We start from the raw sequence: 20345 nt of genomic DNA on the forward strand, positions 1-20345 counted from the left end.
GACTGCCAGGCCGAAACAGGAGGAAAACGCCGGCACCCTGTCTCTTCATTTACATCTTCTCTTCATTTTTACCTTCAGTAACATCTGTCTACAACATCATTAGCACCTCATGGTATTGGAAATAACGTCAAACTTATCTGTGTTGGTATCTCTATGAACTTATTTAAAAGAATATCAAAAGACTGAGTTTTACATCTGGAAAACATATTAGAACTGGACATTCAGATGGCATTAAACATTTAATAGTGTATTGGCATTAGATATCAACTGGTTGTTTTCAGAATTGTTAGTTTGTAAGTTTCTTATATACGTATATATATTTCTCAGAGGTTTGATAAACAATATATACTGAATATTGCATAATTGATTTGGAGATCATTGTGTGTCGCCCATGTGTTGCTTGTATTATACCATTATTTGTATTAACTGATATAATAACTTTGAGTTGCCTGATTGCACAGAATTCAGTATCTCAAACCAGCATTTTAAGATAAACATACATGAGTACTTAATTTATTTTAAACATCTAGGAAGGCATAATTAAAAAAGAGAAACAGAGCCAGTGTTTACTGACCATTCAGCTTCACTTAAAGGGTTCATAACCTTCCTCATAACCTGGGTAACCAACCGTTCCTATCAGCTTTTATTCCCATTATATTCATTGAATTGAAGCACAAATTCCATTCAACCTTTGCATCTCAAAGAGCAATGCACGTTTCAGAGCATGCAATGCATGCTTTAGGTGCTGAAACAAGAAACTAAGGTTCTTGTGTTTTATCATAAAAGAAGCACAGACCTTAACACCTTTCCGCAAGCCAAATTAGCTTTCTGAAATTTTCCACAGCCCTAGATGAACTCAGACAGACTGAAATAATATTAGCATAATCTACAGTTGACATAGGGCAGGGGAGGAAACCTTTTTCAATCCAAGGGTCACATTCTCTCAAGGACGAACTTCCAGGATGGCATGTCAGTAATGGGTGGATCCAGAAACTAAAGTGTGCAGAGTAACAGATTCTTACCCTTTGTGCAGTAAACTACATTCAGCCATGTAAAAGCCAAAGGTATGCACACACACAGAGAGAGGAATCACATTCAGAATCACTGATTTTTCAGAATCAGAGGCTTTTCTGATACAGGAGTTTACAACAGTGCAGGCAGTGAAGGGTGTATGCCCCTACACATTTGCAGGTGTGAAAGCTATGGAAACAATACTTGCACACATGTTCAATCCCTGCCCCAAGCAGAACATCTGTAAACCCTTTTACAGGATAAATCCACGTAATCCAAATTATTCCACTGAAGAGAACTGAACAAGTTGTACCATGATAAACATAGCTCCACATAATTCAAGAAAGTGAGATAAATCTCATACTCAAGGTAAAGGGGGGGGAAACCCCACAAAGAATTATCAGTCAAGCTGTGCTGGGTGCATGTTTCTGCCTGAAATGCATGGAATATGATATTCAATCAAACCATGATGCAAAACCTGAGTGTCCTCAAGAGAAAAATTGTAATCGTCACACTCCCCCACCTGTCTCTAACTGTAACATCTCTGATCTAATGCATACCAGTTCAAAATGTATGACAGCCACTTTAAATTTAAGCATGCTGCAGCTCCCACATTATGATGATCAGTTGGTGTGAAACAATTTCTATATACAAAATCCCACTCATTTGCATGTGTTACCACAAACCCACCTAATTCGGGATCTGCATGACATGCAAGTCAGTATAGTTGCCATCTGAATATGTTATGAGCCATATTTTACTGGAGGTGTGTGCACCACAGCATCTCTGTCCCCCACTGGTTGGGGGTGGTACCCATAGCTGCCAAGTTATCCCTTTTTTTAAGGGATTTTCCCTTATGCTGAATAGGCTTCCTCGCGAGAAAAGGGAAAACTTGGCAGCTATGGTGGTACCAACTGAAGCCCCAGTACTTTACTGACTAGACCTACAATGCCATTTCCCTGGCTAGTTCACTTAAGACATTTCAGCTTTGCAAAAGTCGCTGACTGTACAAGAGTAACCCCAATATGATTACTTTCAGACCAAATTCAACTTTACATTCTTCTGTGGTTGTTCCGTGGTCTGCAGAATCAGAAAATACTTGCTCATTTTCCTACATTTTTCCATGCTCTTCCTTGACTGGTTCCACTAAATCTTACTGGTGTCAAAGTTAATTAGCAACAATCATTTAACAACTAAAATTGCTGATACTCCGGAAATCTCTTCAAACTGTAAGAGCCATCACTACTTCTCACACAAGACATATTATTAAAAATGAAAAGGTTATCTTGCAAAATAGCAAAAATATATTTAAAAAATCATGCACCTTACCTGGCATTTTTCAACTGAAGATCCGATGGTAACAATATCCTTACGTGAAAGTCTCTGCCCTGGAAAAGTAGCATCTCATTAGGTAGAATATCTACAAATATATCAACTTAGCACAGTTGGAATGCTAAGGCATATCTAGGAATTTTTTAAAAGTAGACTTTGACCTATTTTTTTACATTTTTTTTTTTTACTATTTTACAACTCAAAGCCTCAGGCAATAAAATAATAGAAAAAATATGGCCAAATACCAAAAGAAATGTGGCTACTGTTGGATAAGAGGTCAGTACAAAGCAGCAGGAGCAACTTGACCAACAACAAGCCATGAGGGAAACCTAGTATGAACCAGAATAAGCATACAATATTAAAAGCTGCAACAGAGGGTTGCGTACCTTCCAGAACAAGTGTGGAAAGTGATGCAGGGGAACAAGGATACCAAAAATTGCAGCATTTCCTCTCCTCCAGGGAGTCTCTGCTGGAGTCATTTCCATGTACAGAAGCTCTTCCATTTGCAGAATGGTTTCAACACAATCTAATGAGGTTCTCAGTGCCTTTCCACACACTTAATTTGTTGATCTATTTATCATCTGTACTGTATCACCCATCTTCTCTCAAAACCATGCTCTTGTTGTGCAGATGTTTTATTTTCCAAGCACTCAGTGCAGTATTTTATATCTGGGAACATGCATTATAGAAACAATGAGCTGAATTAGGGCCTGGGTGCAGTAGTGAAGTGGATGAGGGTCAAACAGACTGAAGCTGAATCCTGCCAAGATAGAAGCACTGTGGTTAAGTGATTTCCAGATTGGAGAATTGGAGAACCTAGATGGGCTTACACCCCCACTGAAAAATAACAGGTATGCAGCTCAGGGATGTTCTTGGAATTATTTTTGGCCAGGTGGTCTGTGGCAAAGAGCACTTATCAGTTTCAGCTGCTACGTCAGCTGCACCCTTTCCTAGACAGGGGCATCTTGATCACTGTGACACAAGCACTGGCAACCTCACATTTGGCCTACTGTAATGTGCTCTGTGTGAGGCTTCATTTGCAGTTGGTCTGGAGACTACTGCTGATGCAGAATACTGCAGCCTGGGTGCTAAGTGGTGCTCTTTATCAGGCACGTGTCACACCAGGGCTGAGGGATCTGCTCTGGTTGCCTATAACCATCAAGCCACTTTTAAGCTTGCAGTACTTCCATATAAAGCCCTAAATAACCGTAGACCAGATTACCTGAAAAACTGCCTTCCTCTTCACTGTCTGGTAAGGGCACTACAATCATCTAATAGAACTTGGTTTGTTTTGCTGTGGCCTGACAATTACATGAGGTAACGGATGGAGGCTTTTTCATATTTCAACAGGGAGGGCATACCATAACATGGTTGGCAGCAATAGAATGCCTTCCCTGTTAACAGGAGGCCCCATCAGCTTAGATAAGCAGTCCACTGAATTGAACTTCTGATTTTACAGTTTTAACTGGGGTTTTAAGTGTGTGTGTTTTTTAACTTTTTATAGTTGAAAACTACTTAGAAATTTGTCATATAAGCGGTATATAAATAAGTGGTTGATGTGGAAAATGCAGGTGTGCAAGTATTACAGACACTTCACATTTTTGCACCACTGTGTGATCTTCTTTTATTTACTTCCTAACCCTGACTGCCCCATGGTTTTAAATGTTTGGGGTTCAAAAATCTTAAATTCTTTGGAAGTTGCACAAGATAACACTCTTTGGAAAGTGAAGGCGGAAGACAGAAATAGTAGCAGTTATTCTCTCTCCCTCCCGAGCCCCACATCACATTGAAGGGACATCAATCATCAATCCATTGCCGGATTGAATACTGTAGAAAAATCTTACAACGGATGAGATGCGGTTAGGAAACATTTTGCCTCTCATTGTGTGGAAAGGCCCTATCTTAACATAGCCCACATTCTTTTATCTCTCTGCAAGTCTGCTTCACTTCTTTTTCCCCCTTTCCCTTTTTAAGTGGCTTGTATTATTCAGAATTCTTATAGGATGAGAACTCAAGCATGTACAATACAACATAGTGATGTCCACACTGTGGATCAGGAGCCAGATTTCTTAATTTGCCAAGCAGAATGAGAAACTATACTGACAGAAATGTAAAAATTCTGGAAATGTTGAAGTCACAGAGGGAAACAAATGAAAATGGGGGACTATGGAAATGCTGGTGGAAACTGAAATATATGCAGTACACTGGTACCTTGGTTTACAAACACAATTGGTTCCGGAAGTCTGTACTTAACCTGAAGCGAACTTTCCCATTGAAATGGTTACAGGTAGGTAGCCGTGTTGGTCTGGGTCGAAGTAAAATAAAAAAATTCCTTCAGTAGCACCTTAAAGACCATTGAAAGTAATGGAAAGTGGATTAATCCGTTCTAGACAGTCCATGGAGTTCTTAAATTGAAACGTACTTAACCTGAAGCGAACTTTCCCATTGAAAGTAATGGAAAGTGGATTAATCCGTTCCAGACGGGTCCGCGGAGTACTCAACCTGAAGCGTACTTAACCTGAGGTATGAGTGTAATTGGTTCCGGAAGTCCGTACTTAACCTGAAGCGAACTTTCCCATTGAAAGTAATGGAAAGTGGATTAATCTGTTCCAGACAGGTCCACGGAGGACTTAAACTGAAAATACTCAAACCGAGGCATACTTAAACCGAGGTATGACTGTAGTTGCATAATTTTCAATGTTTTTAAAATAAAATTGTACTATTTGGTATGTTTATGAAATTTAGGCTGCAATCCTATACCTTTACAAAATGATTGCTTCCACAAGAGAAGTATTTAATTGATTAAGTTGCTTACGGTATGCCTGGAAGTTCTGGGCTAGGAGTATATGTTTAGCTCTTCTGCAATTTGAATTATAAATACTAACATTTACAGAAGACTTGGATATCTTGAAGTTAGTCTTACTTCATACTTAAGTAGCAGACATAGTAATAGGATTGCACTATTACAGAGCAATCCTACATAGGCTTACTCAGAAGACCCATGCTCTTTAATGGAACTTACTCCCATAAAAACATATACTGTATAGGCTTGCAGTGCCTTCTGACCATTTTATCCTCCAGCAAGGCAGGACAAGGAGCTGCTTGTTTCAGAGTATGTAGCAGGGTGCCCTGTCACAATGGATTTGAGGAGAGGTAAAAAGGTCATTTCCAAGAAAGAAGTCAGGTCAAAAGGACAGACATAGGACACTTGCTTCCAGCATATCTTAAATTAGATCCAAGTTTATCCAAAGACAAACAGCACTTCAGAAGCAATCAAGGACATTTTTGCCTCTTATGAAAATGGAAGCACCCTTTAGGTGCAGAAAAGGTAATGGATTTGAATGACATATATATCTATAGTAGATATGGAATTTATTATTCTCTAATGCTGAAAATTGACTTACATAAAACCCTTCATATTATACATTCTAGCGAAAATCTTAAAAGGCATTTTACTCATTGCAAACTTGGGGGAAACTCCAAATAAAAAGTCCCATGTTCTAGTTTTTTCCTAATCTACTGTACTTCTTCTTCAGTTGTTAAATTGGAAAAATGAATTCAATTAGAGTTGACCAATATGCATGCTTGCAGTTACAGTGGAACCTCGGTTTATGAACACAATTGGTTCCGGTCGTCTGTTCATAAACTGAAGCGTTCATAAACTGAAGAGAACTTTCCCATTGAAAGTAATGGAAAGTGAATTAATCCGTTCCAGATGGGTCCGCGGTATACTCAACCTGAAGCGTACTTAACCCGAAGCATGGGTATAATTGGTTCCGGAAGTCTGTTCATAAACTGAAGCGTTCATAAACTGAAGCGAACTTTCCCATTGAAAGTAATGGAAAGTGAATTAATCCGTTCCAGATGGGTCCATGGCGTTCATAAACCGAAAATTTGTAAACCGAGGTGTTCATAAACCGAGGTTCCACTGTACTGTTAGCTTCCTGGCAGGTCTTTCCTTATGTTGTTACTCAGCATTCTTATACCTTCCAGTCACTGAAGGCAATTTTTTCTATTAGCAAGGGCAGCTAGCATGCACCAAGTTTTGCTTCTTCTGATGTGCTTATGAAGCCCTACCGCTTTTCACAATCACCTGGGGAGTGAAGCTAAAAGATGCAAAGGGTTAAGGCACATGCCTAGGATGCTAACCATGCTGGGCATCCAAGTAATACATGTAGAATCCTCACTGTTCAAGGATGCGGCCAGCCAGCCACGCCCTCTTCTGGGATGCTGTATTTCAGCACCATTCTACATTTGCTTAGCCTTTACTGGACTGTTTTAGAGTTCTCTCCCTGCCCTGTGAAGCTTTTCTCTAGTTCTGCATACCATGGGGTTCCCTCAAGTCTTCTGACACCTTCCTCTTATACATAGGAGGTACCATTTTGACCACATTTGGATCCATTCATGAAGAATGACTTCACTCTTAGTATATAGAATTCCATGGAGGCTATTCCACAAATGGGAAAACACATTAATTTGCATGGAAGCTAAAGTTATTGTTTTAATTTTCCTATGATGTGCTAAAGCTATAGGCCACTGAATGACCTATAATAGAGCATCTGCAGGTTGAAAATATTATTTATTTATTATTTGATACACTAGGTTTTTGACACGGCAGTCAGGGAGGCTTACAATTCTCCCATCCAGTGGTCAGCAGATGGTAAAAAAAAAAAACACCACAAACTCCCTCTCCCAGCCCTCTTCTTCTTTTTCACAGTGCAGGTGATATTCCTTCGCCCTGTGGCAGAGGGACTGGCAGAGGCCCTGATGGTATATTTGCCTCCCTTCCTCTATTCATTCTCAAGAGGGCAGAATAGTGTCCATACATAGAAATACCGGTAGCTATACAAAATTCTGTCACTTCTTGAACCTTGTGTGGTTCCATGTGGTCTAACATTCTAACTGGAAAATCAACTAAAGTTGGTTAATAAATTCATGACTTGCATTGGTCAGGGCCTGTAGTTTGCACTCACTTTTTAGCAAGTTACCAGGACTCCCCAGAGCACACATTTTGTCTTGGCTAAAGCAGTGTGAAATGTCATGGGCAGAAAGGATCTTCTTTCTAATAAGAACTAATTTCTAATCAGTTCCACTCTAGCATCTGATGAAGTAGGTAATTGCCTACAAAAGCTCATGCTGTTTCAGTAAAATAATTTCAGTTCATCTTAAAGGTGTAACTGTACTCTTTCAATTAAGTTTCATAATACTGTAAAGGATGCTATTGGCCAAATCTGGGAAACAAATGGAGGTGTCAAGTCTCCACAACACAGTTCATAAATCTCTGATCAGGGAAGTATTTTAACTAAGTTTAGAAGCACTTATCAGAGTTTTAATTATTTTCAGCATTTGCACAAAGGAACGGACATTTCAAGAAACTGTCATAATGAAGAATACAGAAACACAATTAATGTACCCCATAACCTTTACCTCCATGGTATATTGTAACTCTCACTTCTATTACATTTAAATGGCCTTTTTTATAAAATAAAAGCAGATGTAATTCTGACCTTTTGTAAAGGTCAAATAACTATGATTCAGTGTTTCATTAAAGTACTGAAAGGTACTTTAAAAAACACCTTTAAAAAGAAAATCTCCTACAGGAAAATATGGTGCCATACGCAAATGTTGTAAATTCTAGACATACAATAGCTTTGATAACTGTGCTTTAACTGGGGGTGAAGGGGTGTTGCTTTCTTTTCCCCCTATCTTCTCTTTGTACATTCGACAGCACTTTGTGTGCAGCCAGCTACCTTTGCTTAAACAATTTCTCAAGAAAACACAGAGAAAGTTCTGTTTCAAATAATACAGCTGCCAGTGCATTAATGATTTTAAGGGTGGAATCCTGTGCCAATAATAATAATAATAATAATAATAATAATAATAATAATAATAATAAAATTGTTAGTTATAACCCACCCATCTGGCTGGGTTTCCCTAGCCACTCTGGGCGGCTTCCAACCAAATATTAAAAACAATACAACATCAAACATTAAAAACTTCCCTAAACAGTTTTCTTTTAAACAACTTTTAAACTGCCTTCAGTTGTCTTTTAAAAGTAAAACAGTTGCTTATTGCCTTGACATCTGCTGGGAGGGCATTCCACAGGGCAGGCGCCACTACCAAGAAGGCCCTCTGCCTGGTTCCCTGTAACCTCGCTTCTCGCAGCGAGGGAACTGCCAGAAGGCCCTCAGCACTGGACCTCAGTGTCCGGGCTGGACAATGGGGGTGGAGATGCTCCTTCAGGTATACAGGACTGAGGCCATTTAGGGCTTTAAGGGTCAGCACCAACACTCTGAATTGTGCTTGGAAACGTACTGGAAGCCAATGAAGATCTTTCAGGACCAGTGTTATATGGTATTGGCAGCCACTCCCAGTCACCAGTCTAGCTTCCGCATTCTGGATTAATTGCAGTTTCCGAGTCACCTTCAATGGTAGCCCCACATGGAGTGCATTGCAGTAGTCCAAGCGGGAGATAACTAGAGCATGCACCACTCTGGCAAGACAGTCTGTGGGCAGGTAGGGTCTCAACCTGCGTACCAGATGGAGCTGGTAGACAGCTGCTCTGGACACAGAAGTAGCCTGCGCCTCCATGTACGGCTGTGAGTCCAAAATCACTCCCAGGCTGCGCACCTGGTCCTTCAGGGGCACAGGTACCCCATTCAGGATGAGGGAGTCCTCCATACCAGCCTGCCCCCTGTCCAAGAACAGTACTTCTGTCTTGTCAGGATTCAACCTCAATCCGTTAGCCGCCATCCATCCTCCAACTGCCTCCAGACACTCCCACAGGACCTTCACCGCCTTCACTGGGTCTGATTTAAAAGAGAGGTAGAGCTGGGTATCATCCGCATATTGATGAACACCCAACCCAAACCCCCTGGTGATCTACTACTGAATTCAACTAGAAAGCTCACCCCAATTTTAATGCAGTTTGAAGAGATATAGTCCATTCTGCCATCTCATTCTGTTGCATCTTTCTTAAAGAAGGTGGCTCTGTTCCAGTTGCCCTGATGCATACTATAGCCTCCAACACCGGCCAGGGGATCAAGGTCCACTGGGTCAGTTGCAGCACTTTTATCCAGTCAAGACCATCAGGAAGGTCAGCCTGGCAGCAACTGGTTAAAGAACTTATTTTGCAGCTCATTTATTTGTTCTGGCATCGTCAGACTAATTTCCCTCTTGTATCCATTTCCCTCCATGCTCTTTATGACTGTGTGTATGTTTGTGTGTTCTTTTTAACTGCAACCACCCTTTTGGCAGGGAAGACTACATTTTAACACCAACAGCATTGTTAACTGCGGTTACTTAAAATGTAGCTTAATGTATTCGTAAACTGCCTGAAATGGATCTGCATTCCCAAAAGGTGGAGCATAAATAATAACAAATAAATACCTCAGGTTACAAACGCTTCAGGTTACAAACGCTTCAGGTTACAGACTTCCCTAACCCAGAAATAGTGCCTCGGGTTAAGAACTTTGCTTCAGGATGAGAACAGAAATCATGCTTCGGCAGCGTAGCAGCAGCAGGAGTCCCCTATTAGTTAAATCTGGCGTCTCAGGTTAAGAACAGTTTCAGGTTAAGAACGGACCTCCGGAACGAATTAAGTTCTTAACCAGAGGTACCAGTGTAAATTGAAAATTAAACAAGAGCTCTCTTCTTTCCTACTCTAGTGATAGGAAGCCTACTTGTCCATCCAGCCCATCATTATTAATACCGTACTGTGAAGGTTACTAATATTTGTGAGTTAAACTGGATTGTGAGATGCAACTAATAAGGCATAGCAGTACAGTAGTACTAATGTATGTATTTATTTAAGTTATATCCCAACCTTCCTCCCAAAGGAACCTAGGGTGGCAAAAACCTCTGTCATAAAAATGCATTTAAAAATGAAATAAAAAATATTTAAAACATTCTAAAACTGGTAAAACAACAAAAACAATATAGCATCTAAAACATATTTAAATAAATAGATATGTCACTAAATCATGTGTCTGCACAGCCCCACCAAAACAGAAAAGGTTTCTGAAGGCAGTATAGTACCTGCCTAATGTCAACAGGCAGAGAGTTCCAAAGGTGCTGCTACACTACCATCATATACCAGATCAGGCTATTGGTTTATCTAGCCTAAATGATTATTATTTCTGATTTGCATTCAGATGCTTTGGGGGGGGGGGGAGCTGGTCTTGCATGCATTCACTTAAAATATTTTAAGTCGCTCTGAGCTGCTGCGGCAACCCCTCCACCCCAGAAAGACTAATAAATTTAATAAGCAACAATGTCATTAAACCATAATAACAACACAGAACGTTCCAGGTACCTTCAACTTTTTGAGATCCGCTTTGTACCTGGGCACGCATGCTGGAGGGGGGGAGGGCTGCTCCTGTTGCACAGAATCAGAACTGTAAATTTGGAAATGGGGCGCTGGGGTCTTTAGGCAGGTCACCACCCTGCACTGCAAGGGGTTGGACTAGATGGCCCTCGGATACGTCTTCCAATTCTGTGATTCTTCTAATGCAGGGATCCATAGCGACCTGCCTTGGATCCGCGACCACCAATCTGAAGAAACCAGCGGCTCTCAGGCAGAGAAATGCTCCCCCCCACCACCACCTTTTAAGCCTATTACGAAGCCTGCTCTTCCGCCTTCCCCTCGACCTATGCCGCGGGAGACGCGGGTTCGAATCCTCCCTCAGCCATGAAGCTCCCGGCCAACCTCGCGGGGTTGTTGTGAGGAGAAAAGTAGCGAGTAAGTCGTTCACACTATCCCTGCCACTTGTCTCCTCGGGTCGAATGCATAGCTGTCAAGTTTTCCCTTTTCTCACGAGGAAGCCTATTCAGCATAAGGGAATTTCCCATAAAAAAATGGAGAACTTGACAGTTATGGTCGAATGCTGCACCTTAAACGTTTTCCCGTGTGTGTGTCGGGGGGGGGGGAATGCAGCGTCTCAGTACCTGGGCGGTGACGAAGCCCTCATAGACACTCTTCTCCCGGTTCTGGGGCAGGAGGAGCGGGCACTCTCGCAGCAGCGACCCAACACCAGCAGCCATTATTGTTATTACCGGTACTATTTCCCGCCCGCTCGCTTTTTCCTCTCCTCACGCGCAAACGTTTTTTTTTTTTACCGCCGCCGAACCATTCGACCACAACCGCGCAGGCGCAATCTCTCTCCCCCCCTCCTTGAGGAGGGAGGGTTCGGCGCGGCGCATGCGCGTGGCCCCGAGAGAAGCAACTGACAATGTCGCGCGCTCCACACCCGTTCCCTCTCAGCTCGAAAGAAAGGCCAAGAGTGCGGCGGGAGGGAGTCGAGGGCGGGGTCAGAGATGGTCACGCCCATCGCGCGCGCCGTTCTGTGTTCTATCAGGGAGGGATGAAATCAGTTTCGTTTTGAATCCGCCCCGTGCCTCCCGCCGCTAACTGTGATTGGGCAGAACGCGCGCATGGAGGAAAGTGGAGGGGCGGGGCTGGAGGTAAGCCACGCCTTTTTTCGAGTCAGTTGTGGCAAGTATATACTGTACTGTAATAAGTTTCCGCCTGCGGTTTGGCGGGGCTGAAGTTAAATACAGTTAAATATTGGCTCGCGCTGTATTTCGGTGTAGTCCTTTATTACTATTATTACTATTATTATTATACCCCACCTTCCCCCCCGACAGGGACTCAAGGCTGCTTTACAGAGAAAAATGAGGACAATTAAAAACATACAGAAAAAACAATCCCTTCAAAACAAACATTGGGAAAGTTAATACTACCGTATATACACGCACAAACCTATGAAAAACATCAAGTTAACTGCAGTAAAAACTGCAGGCCTTGAATTAAGGGCGACTTATATACACAGTTTACCTGGGAGTAGGACCCATTGAACTCAATGGGGCTTACTTCAGAGTAGGCATGCACAGGCTTGATTATGACATGCACAAAGATGGAAATATCCAACCCCACCTACTGTGGAGGAATGGTTGATAAAATTATTGGACTTAGCTGGGACGGTGAAGTTAATGTGTTTAATTAGAGAAAAATTATTACTGACATTTATTAAGGGTTGGAAACTTCTGATTGCTCCTAGTTATGGCCTGGAAGAATGCTTTTGGGGAGAGGCTGCTCTAGGGCAAAGCCCATTTAACCTGCATTTTCAGAAATGTAATTTAAAGAACTTGGTTTTCCCTCTCATTCTTTTTTCTCCATGTGTGGTGGTGTCTTTTCAGATTGTGAGCTTGAGGGAAGTGACCTCAGTACTGATTTTTGCAAGTTGCTCTGATAGTCTTTTGAGCTAATGGGTAAATGCCATAAATGTCCACTCAGAAATAAGCCCTTCTAAATTCAGTGGGGCTTACTCCTGGGTAAGTGGAGTTAGGATTCCAGGCTCCGTTATTGCCTATTCAACTTATATAAACATCTCGCCCTAAAATAGCAGGGCCTTTGCAGTTGGGGCCCCAAGGCTGTAGAAGAGCCGTAATCTAGGGTTGCCATAAATCTGGGATTTCCCAGACATATCCAGAATACTGCAGTCGGAAGCAGTGTCTGGCCAAAAATCACTAAAATGTCTGGGAAAATCTGGACGTAAGGCAACCCCATGTCATTTTGGCGATTTCCCTTAAAAACTTTGCCAACTTGGGGAGGGGGGGAGAGCTCACCAACTTTTCTGTCCGGATTTTCACTGTTTGAAATATGGCAACCCTGTCGTAATCTAGATTTGGGGAATTATGTTTCTTTGTTTAACTGTTGTTGTTTAGTCGTTTAGTCATGTTCAGCTCTTCGTGACCCCATGGACCAGAGCACGCCAGGCACTCCTGTCTTCCACTGCCTCCCACAGTTTGGTCAGACCCATGTTGGTAGCTTCAAGAACACTGTCCAACCATCTCGTCCTCTGTCGTCCCCTTCTCCTAGTGCCCTCCATCTTTCCCAACATCAAGGTCTTTTCCAAGGATTCTTCTCTTCTCATGAGGTGGCCAAAGTATTGGAGCCTCAGCTTCACGATCTGTCCTTCCAGTGAGCACTCAGGGCTGATTTCCTTCAGAATGGATAGGTTTGATCTTCTTGCAGTCCATGGGACTCTCAAGAGTCTCCGCCAACACCATAATTCAAAGGCATCAATTCTTCGGCGATCAGCCTTCTTGATGGTCCAGCTCTCACTTCCATACATCACTACTGGGGAAACCATACGGTAGCTTTAACTACAGTATACAGACTAGATTGACTATACGGACTAGATTAACTAGATTGACTAATTGGCCGGACTCTATATAAGGCCATTTCCTGACCAGTTAGGCTGAGTGAGACAGCCCACTTCAAGGAATAGATTAAAGGGCAGAAAAGGATCAGGTATTTAGTTGGGTTTTTTAAAAAAAAAAAATCATTGGGTTGAACTCGGGCACAAAGGTCTCTTAAGCCACATCCACTGCTCCCCACTTTCTGAGGTTCCATCAGATGTTGCCTACACATCTTTAAGCCAATTGTCATAGCTATAGGGACTAGAAGCTTGCTCTTTCCATTTTAAAAAATATTTTAGGATTCACAGGGATGCTGAACTCTGTCTCCGGTAAGAATTTCTGTGCTAGCAAAGGATGATGGAGGACGCACAGGCCTGCATGCTGCTATCTATTCCAATTTTCGGACCTCTTTCTCTAAAAATAACATCAAGTGGCCTTGAATTTTTCATCTGCGCACATATGCAGAACACGATCTTGGCTCCCAAGAATTATTTCTTCCTGGCAGGTGTCCAAAAGCAACCATATAAATCAGTTATCTTCTACACATAAAGTACATAGGTTCTCTAATGCCTCATTTACATCTTGAATTACAAAAAATATTCCCATTACAGACATTGACAACACCGGAAGACCAGATCAATCCATATGCTGTACTGATTTGGAAGGCCCAAAAGGATGCTGTTAATCCCTTTCAAACCTTGAAAATACTTGGAGGTTTTCCAGACTGTCCGCTGAAGGTTTTCCCCTTCAGAAATGATTGGCGGGGGTGGTCTGAATCTCTAAAATAGAGCTTTGGCTCATAATTCCTGTTTGCCTGTTCCCACCCTTCTTCAAAATTCATCCCCAGTATGATCTTTCTAAACCACATAACTGCATCTTTTTAAAATAAAAAATAAAGCTTCCCTACTGCCCGTAAATCTCTCCGTTCTTGTGTTTTAAAAATAGATTCAAGATAGGATGTAGAACTGGGCCAAACGAGATTAATTTCAACACAGATAAATGCCAAGTTTGGCATATAGCATTGTATCCCAAGTTTGGCATATAGCATTGTCTCATTAGCACAAAGGCTTCTGCCCTGCACAATGGGATTTTCTTTCTCCTTTCCCTGCAGGTCGCCTGCACCTTCCAAATCTTTTGGTGGTTACCCCCCCCAGTCCTCTGGAGCAGGTGGAAGAGGCTGCAGGGAGGGAAGAGGGAAAGGAAGTCCATTTGCAGTGGGATAATTGTCAAATAAAAGCATGTGTGGCACTTGGCTTGATAGCAGCCCATGTAAACAGGATCTGGGTTTATTAGGAGGCCAGAAGCCAGACATGTGTCAGCAGGTTTGATGTGGTTGCTATTCTTCTTCTTTGGCGATCACTCGTAGCGGAGTAAGATTGTCTTCCATAAACAAGGTTTTAACCATGAGTCCGTAAGTGTGGAGGCCAATTCTGGATCCACACATCCTTCCACAGTGGGGACATTGGTTTCCGAGCGGGAGTTGATCATGGTTTGGATTTGCCAAGCATGCCTTCCTCTTAGCACGTTTCTCCCTCGAGCGTCTTCAAAGTCCATGACACCTTTGGTAAAGGCTGTTCTCCAATTGGAGCGCTTGCAGGCAAGTGTTTCCCAATTCTTAGTGTTTATACTACCTTTTTTATATATAGATTTGCCTTGAGACAGTCTTTAAACCTCTTTTGTTGACCAGCAGCATTGCACTTTCCATTTTTAAGTTCGGAATAGAGTAGTTGCTTTGGAAGACGATAATCTGGCACCCGCATATGTCCAGTCCAATGAAGCTGATGTTGATGAATCATTGCTTTGACACTGGTGACCTTTGCTTCTTCCAGTACACTGGTATTAGTTCACCTATTAAGGCTAATGCAATTCTAAGTTGCATCAACAGAAGTACAGTGGTACCTTAGCTGTCAAACGGCTTAGTTGTCGGAACAAATCACTTCCCGAATGCCGGCAAACCTGGAAGTGAGTGTTCTGGTTTGCGGACTTTTTTTGAGAAGCCAAACGTCCGACACGGCTTCCGCGGCTTCCAGTTGAGTACAGGAAGCTCCCACAGCCAATCGGAAGCTGCACCTCGGTTTTCGAACCGTTCCAGGAGTCAAACGGACTCCCGGAACAGATTAAGTTTGACAACTAAGGTACCACTGTATAGCGTCCAGGGGTCGGCAAGGTTTACCACACCTGGTCCCTCCGTGGGACTGATCATGCGAGTTTGGCCGCAATTTTTGGCGTCTGAGCATGCGCAGACGCAATTTCCTGCACTGGGGAAGTGAGTCCCTGCACCTTGCTGCACCGGTTTAGCGCAGTGCGCGGGGACTCACCGAGCGGGCGGCTTCGTTCGCGGGCGGCTCGTGGGCCAGTTAAACGACCCCTGTGGGCCGCTTGTGGCCCATGGGCCATAGGTTGCCTACCCGGTCCAGATCATGAAAAGTAAAGGTAACACTCTATTCTGTTACCTTGCATACTGTGTCCAGTTCAGGGCACTGCAGTTTAAGAAACCAGAAACTGGAATGTGTGGGTGACAAAAATAATTTTATTTATTGCCTTTCTGTCCCACCCTTTCTTCAGCAGAAGCCCAGGGATATGACTCTTGGGCTAAAAGAAGGTTCCCCACTCCAATCTATACCTAGAGAAAACGTTGGGCAAGGAACATTGTAACCGAAGTGAGTTTCTGTCTATTCATTACTTCACTCGTGTGATATGATTCTTAATAATGTTACAGTATGCCAGTAGCATATCAGCATTGTTTTTTCAACACATTTCCATTATGTAATCATTGTTTATTTTGTATATTGTGCATATACATATGATAAATGTAGATCAAATAAAGTACTGGGTTGTGATTGTTGCATTTTTATGTAAAGTGCATCTTAAATATGAATAATATGAGCAGATGGATTGACCTTCCTAAATGAATAAGGTTGCTTGAATTAAATCCCATTATCATGTACAAAATATATTCTGCAGCAAAAATAAGATCCTATGAATTGATACAATACATGATTTCACAAGGGTAGTTGTAAAAACTCAGAAAATCAAAAGAAAAATTCCAAATTCATAGCTTAAGAGAAAACATTTTAAGAAATGGAGCAAAACAATTTTTGATTTGTAAGGCTCTAAATGAATAAAGAAAAGTCTTTGAATGCAAAGATGATTAAAAAGACAACATCATTAGCAAAAAGATATTTACAAGTTTGGTCTCTTTCATTTTAACTGTAATTTTAATTAGTTGGACACTGGGAGGGGGAGATGAATATAAAAGCCTGCATCATGTACTTACTGTTCAAATTGCATTCCACCTTAATTTTATGCTCTTCAGTTCTTAATTTTCTCTCCTTTTTTTGTTCTACGTAATCCGGTTATCAGACTAAAGTGATTTTCTCTCATCCAGGTTTAAAATTCAGCATTCCAATCTTCAAGTTTTATTCTTTCATTTGCCAGAACTCTCCAGGTAGCTTTTAAATTCCTTTGTCTGTATACTTACGTAGGCTTTTCAAAGAATCATCAATACAGAAATAGAATCCACTTGCAAATGTTTTGTTTAGTTTTTCCCCCATTTCTCTCTATGGCATGTGCATCTCAGGTACCTGTTCGAGCAATGAGTAACCAATATCATAATCTAGGGATCTAGCTTCAAATGGCTCAGGGGAGATCCCCAGTGGTCAGGGGTGGTGGGAGCCGCAGCCCCTCAACAACTGGAGGGCCAAAGTTTCCACACCTCTAGTGACTCTCTGGGATTTCAGACCTGGAAAGCTATCTGGAGATCCTGGATATTGGACCTAGGACTTTTTGCATGCAAAGCTCATGCTGTACCATTGAGCTATTACCCTTCCCAAGAAAGAGAGGAAGATAATGTCTGGGAATCAGTAGGGAGAGAAGGCAGTGGAGGAACTCCTAGATTTGAGCTGTTCCCTGTACTCAGCCTGAAAGTGAGGGTGGGGTGGGGTAGGGTGGATAACTGGTAGAAATGATCCCTTTCCCCTTTGTCTGATGGAAGGAGGTGAGAGACTCTGGCAGCATTTCAAATGATGGTGTTTTGAATGCATTTTCTCTCTCTCTCTCTCTCTCTGAAGATCTATTTAGGGAAAAAATGGATTGTGTGATGGAGTCTGCGACCCTGGTGGATTGTGTGTTCACTTTTTTTTAGATGTAGGAGTTTTTTCTTTTTCCAGGCCTCGCTCAGCCAGAAAGCCCTTCTCAGCTGGGGGTGGTCTTGGACAGCTCAGGCTCTAAGCACAATCGACCTCCTAGGGTTGTTTTCAGGATAAATGGAAGAACTACAAAGCTGGAAACTGCTATAGAATGAAAAGAATTGCAGTTGATTCCTACTCTGAAGTAGGTCCCCACTGAGTTTAGTGGGATTTACTTCCTAGTAAGCATGCTGCCCCAAAAGCTTTGTACACACACACACACACACACACACACACACGAGAGAGAGAGAGAGAGGATGAGAATAAAGCCAAGCATGTTTAGACAAATTATCTATCACATCACATTTTTTAGAATGGTTGTTAAAACACTGATGAATGAATATAGAGTAAGATGATGAGTCAGGGGTACTAAAAGGAGCAAATGGGTAGGTTCCACTAGATGCTATCATAAGTACCGAGATATTTTAGTTTATAACCCAATGTGATTAAACTGCATGAAAATTAAGCTGTGATAATGCTACAGTAAAATAAGTCTTAAAAAATAAAGAGGCTTCTAACTAAACCACAATATGAAGAAAAGAAGAAGAAGAAGAAGAAGAAGAAGAAGAAGAAGAAGAAGAAGAAGAAGAAGAAGAAGAAGAAGAAGAAGAAGAAGAAGAAGAAGAAGAAGAAGAAGAAGAAGATACTGATGGTATGTTTTGAGAAGGGCAACCTGATAGAAAAAACCTTGGGATGGAAAGGGCTGGGTTGCTGATTAGACAAAAGCGACGTGGCTATTGCACTATAAGACTATTGTTATTAGATATATTGCTGACTTGCAAGCTGATCTCTTCACACAGCCAAAGTGGAACAAACTGGGAATGTGGGTTGAGCAGAGTTCAGCAGAAGCTAAAAGCAGTTATAGCAAAGTCTTAGCACACAGTTGTGCAACTTGGTTGACAACTCCTACAGCTATCGAGATTCACCCCCTGCCTTGCACTTTGGGACGCATTGTCATGACAACTGCAGAGTACCGGGTTTGGTTCCAGTGAACTCCCAGCAGTCCTATTTAAAGAAGCAGGAAAGGCTAATGGCAGGCTAGGCAGCAGTTGCTGTTGCTCTTTTGTGAGGGCCTGCTTTGTTGTCTGTTATGTACTGAGCTGAATCCCAGAACAATAGGATCCAAAATGCAGCAGTCTGATTGGTTTGCAGGAGCCACCCAATCCAGCTCCAGGTGGAAGTGAATCAGCAATCTGATTGGCCTGCAGGAGCAGCCAATCAGGCTGCTGGCAGAAGTGAATCTGCAACCAGATTGGCCTACAGGTGCAGCCCTGAAGTAGCCAATCACGCAAGGCCCATTGTGTAAATAATGTATGTAAGCAGGCGTTTTGGGAAAAGAGCCATTCTCTTCCCTTCTTCTTCTTTTGCTACTAGAAGCTGAATAAAGTTAAAGGGGCCCCTGACCATCAGGTCCAGTCATGTCCGACTCTGGGGTTGCGGCGCTCATCGCTCTATAGGCTGAGGGAGCCGGCGTTTGTCCGCAGACAGCTTCCAGGTCATGTGGCCAGCATGACAAAGCTGCTTCTGGCGAACCAGAGCAGCACACGGAGACACCGTTTACCTTCCCGCCGAAGCGGTCCCTATTTATCTACTTGCACTTTGATGTGCTTTCGAACTGCTAGGTGGGCAGGAGCTGGGACCGAGCAACAGGAGCTCACCCCGTTGCAGGGATTCGAACCACCGACCTTCTGGTCAGCAAGCCCTAGACTCTGTGGTTTAACCCACAGCGCCACCCGGGTCCCTTTTTTCCTCTCCTTTTGCTACTACAAGTTGAATAAAGAGCATGAAATTCACTCTCGACTCCGAGTATATTTCATTGTCCTTGGACTCAAACTCTTGCCTGACTTTCTACTGCTTTTTCTTTGGTTGTGCGCTTTGGACTAGCGTAATTTACCTGTCGGGAGCAGGCAAAGGTCCTGGTCAGCTAGACTGAGTCTTTCAGACCAATGGTCTATGATATCTGGCACCAGGACTATGACACTTCTCTTAACCAGGCAAGAACTTATGGCCTAGCCAATCCTGATGCTTCAAACAGCCTACCAATCACAAGGCGTAATGTTGCATGCCTCACCTGTATCCCCTTCTGTGAAGAGGAGTCTGGACACACATAGTCCAAGTCAAAGTCTGACTTTCAGCCATGAGGTTCTAGGTTCAAGCCCTAGAATTGTATGTTGCCTGCCTTTTTGGCTAGAGAACATCTCTGTCAGGCATTATAGGTTCTTCAGGGATACATCCCTGTTTGGGTTGGACTCCTTGCATGGGTAGACACTGATAGACTCAACCGACATTCTCCAAGTGCCCCTTTCAGATACACTCCTAATTTGCCTTACTAAAGTGGTTGTTGGAAGGAAGCACAGAATGCAGCATATTTACCCCAGAGCTTGGCTCGCCAAAGTCTTCGGTCTGAATTCAAAATGGAAAAGCCTCTTAACATTTGGAGTCTAGACATGATCTCCTCAAAAGCATTCTCAAAGGAGAGTGCTTTTCTTTCATGCACCACTTCTATTCATGTCTTCCTGGACTCTAAAAAAACTTCTGGCTTGCTTGGTTTCATTATACAGACCGGTCTGTTCTGTGACGTCATTCAGTAACATCCAATTTTACCATCTGGTC

General features: G+C 42.5%; 1 protein-coding gene across 2 annotated transcripts in view; it reads right to left on the bottom strand.

The window, feature by feature from the left end:
• FANCL (FA complementation group L) overlaps positions 1–11390 on the bottom strand; it is a 50093-nt gene extending 38703 nt beyond the window's left edge. Inside the window, exons 1-2 of one of the 2 annotated variants that reach the window (XM_035110929.2) lie at positions 11290–11390; positions 2341–2399 (exon numbers count right to left, since the gene is read on the bottom strand). In XM_035110929.2, coding sequence (XP_034966820.2) covers positions 2341–2399; positions 11290–11385 — 155 coding nt within the window. In that variant the 5' untranslated portion in view covers positions 11386–11390. Of the gene's footprint in view, positions 1–2340; positions 2400–2729; positions 10328–11289 lie in introns of those variants that run through there. The other variant, XM_060273145.1, reaches the window with a different exon arrangement.
• Positions 11391–20345: the final 8955 nt, after the last annotated feature.

This window comes from Zootoca vivipara, chromosome 3, assembly GCF_963506605.1.
Source record: "Zootoca vivipara chromosome 3, rZooViv1.1, whole genome shotgun sequence".
Taxonomy (NCBI): Eukaryota; Metazoa; Chordata; class Lepidosauria; order Squamata; family Lacertidae; genus Zootoca; species Zootoca vivipara.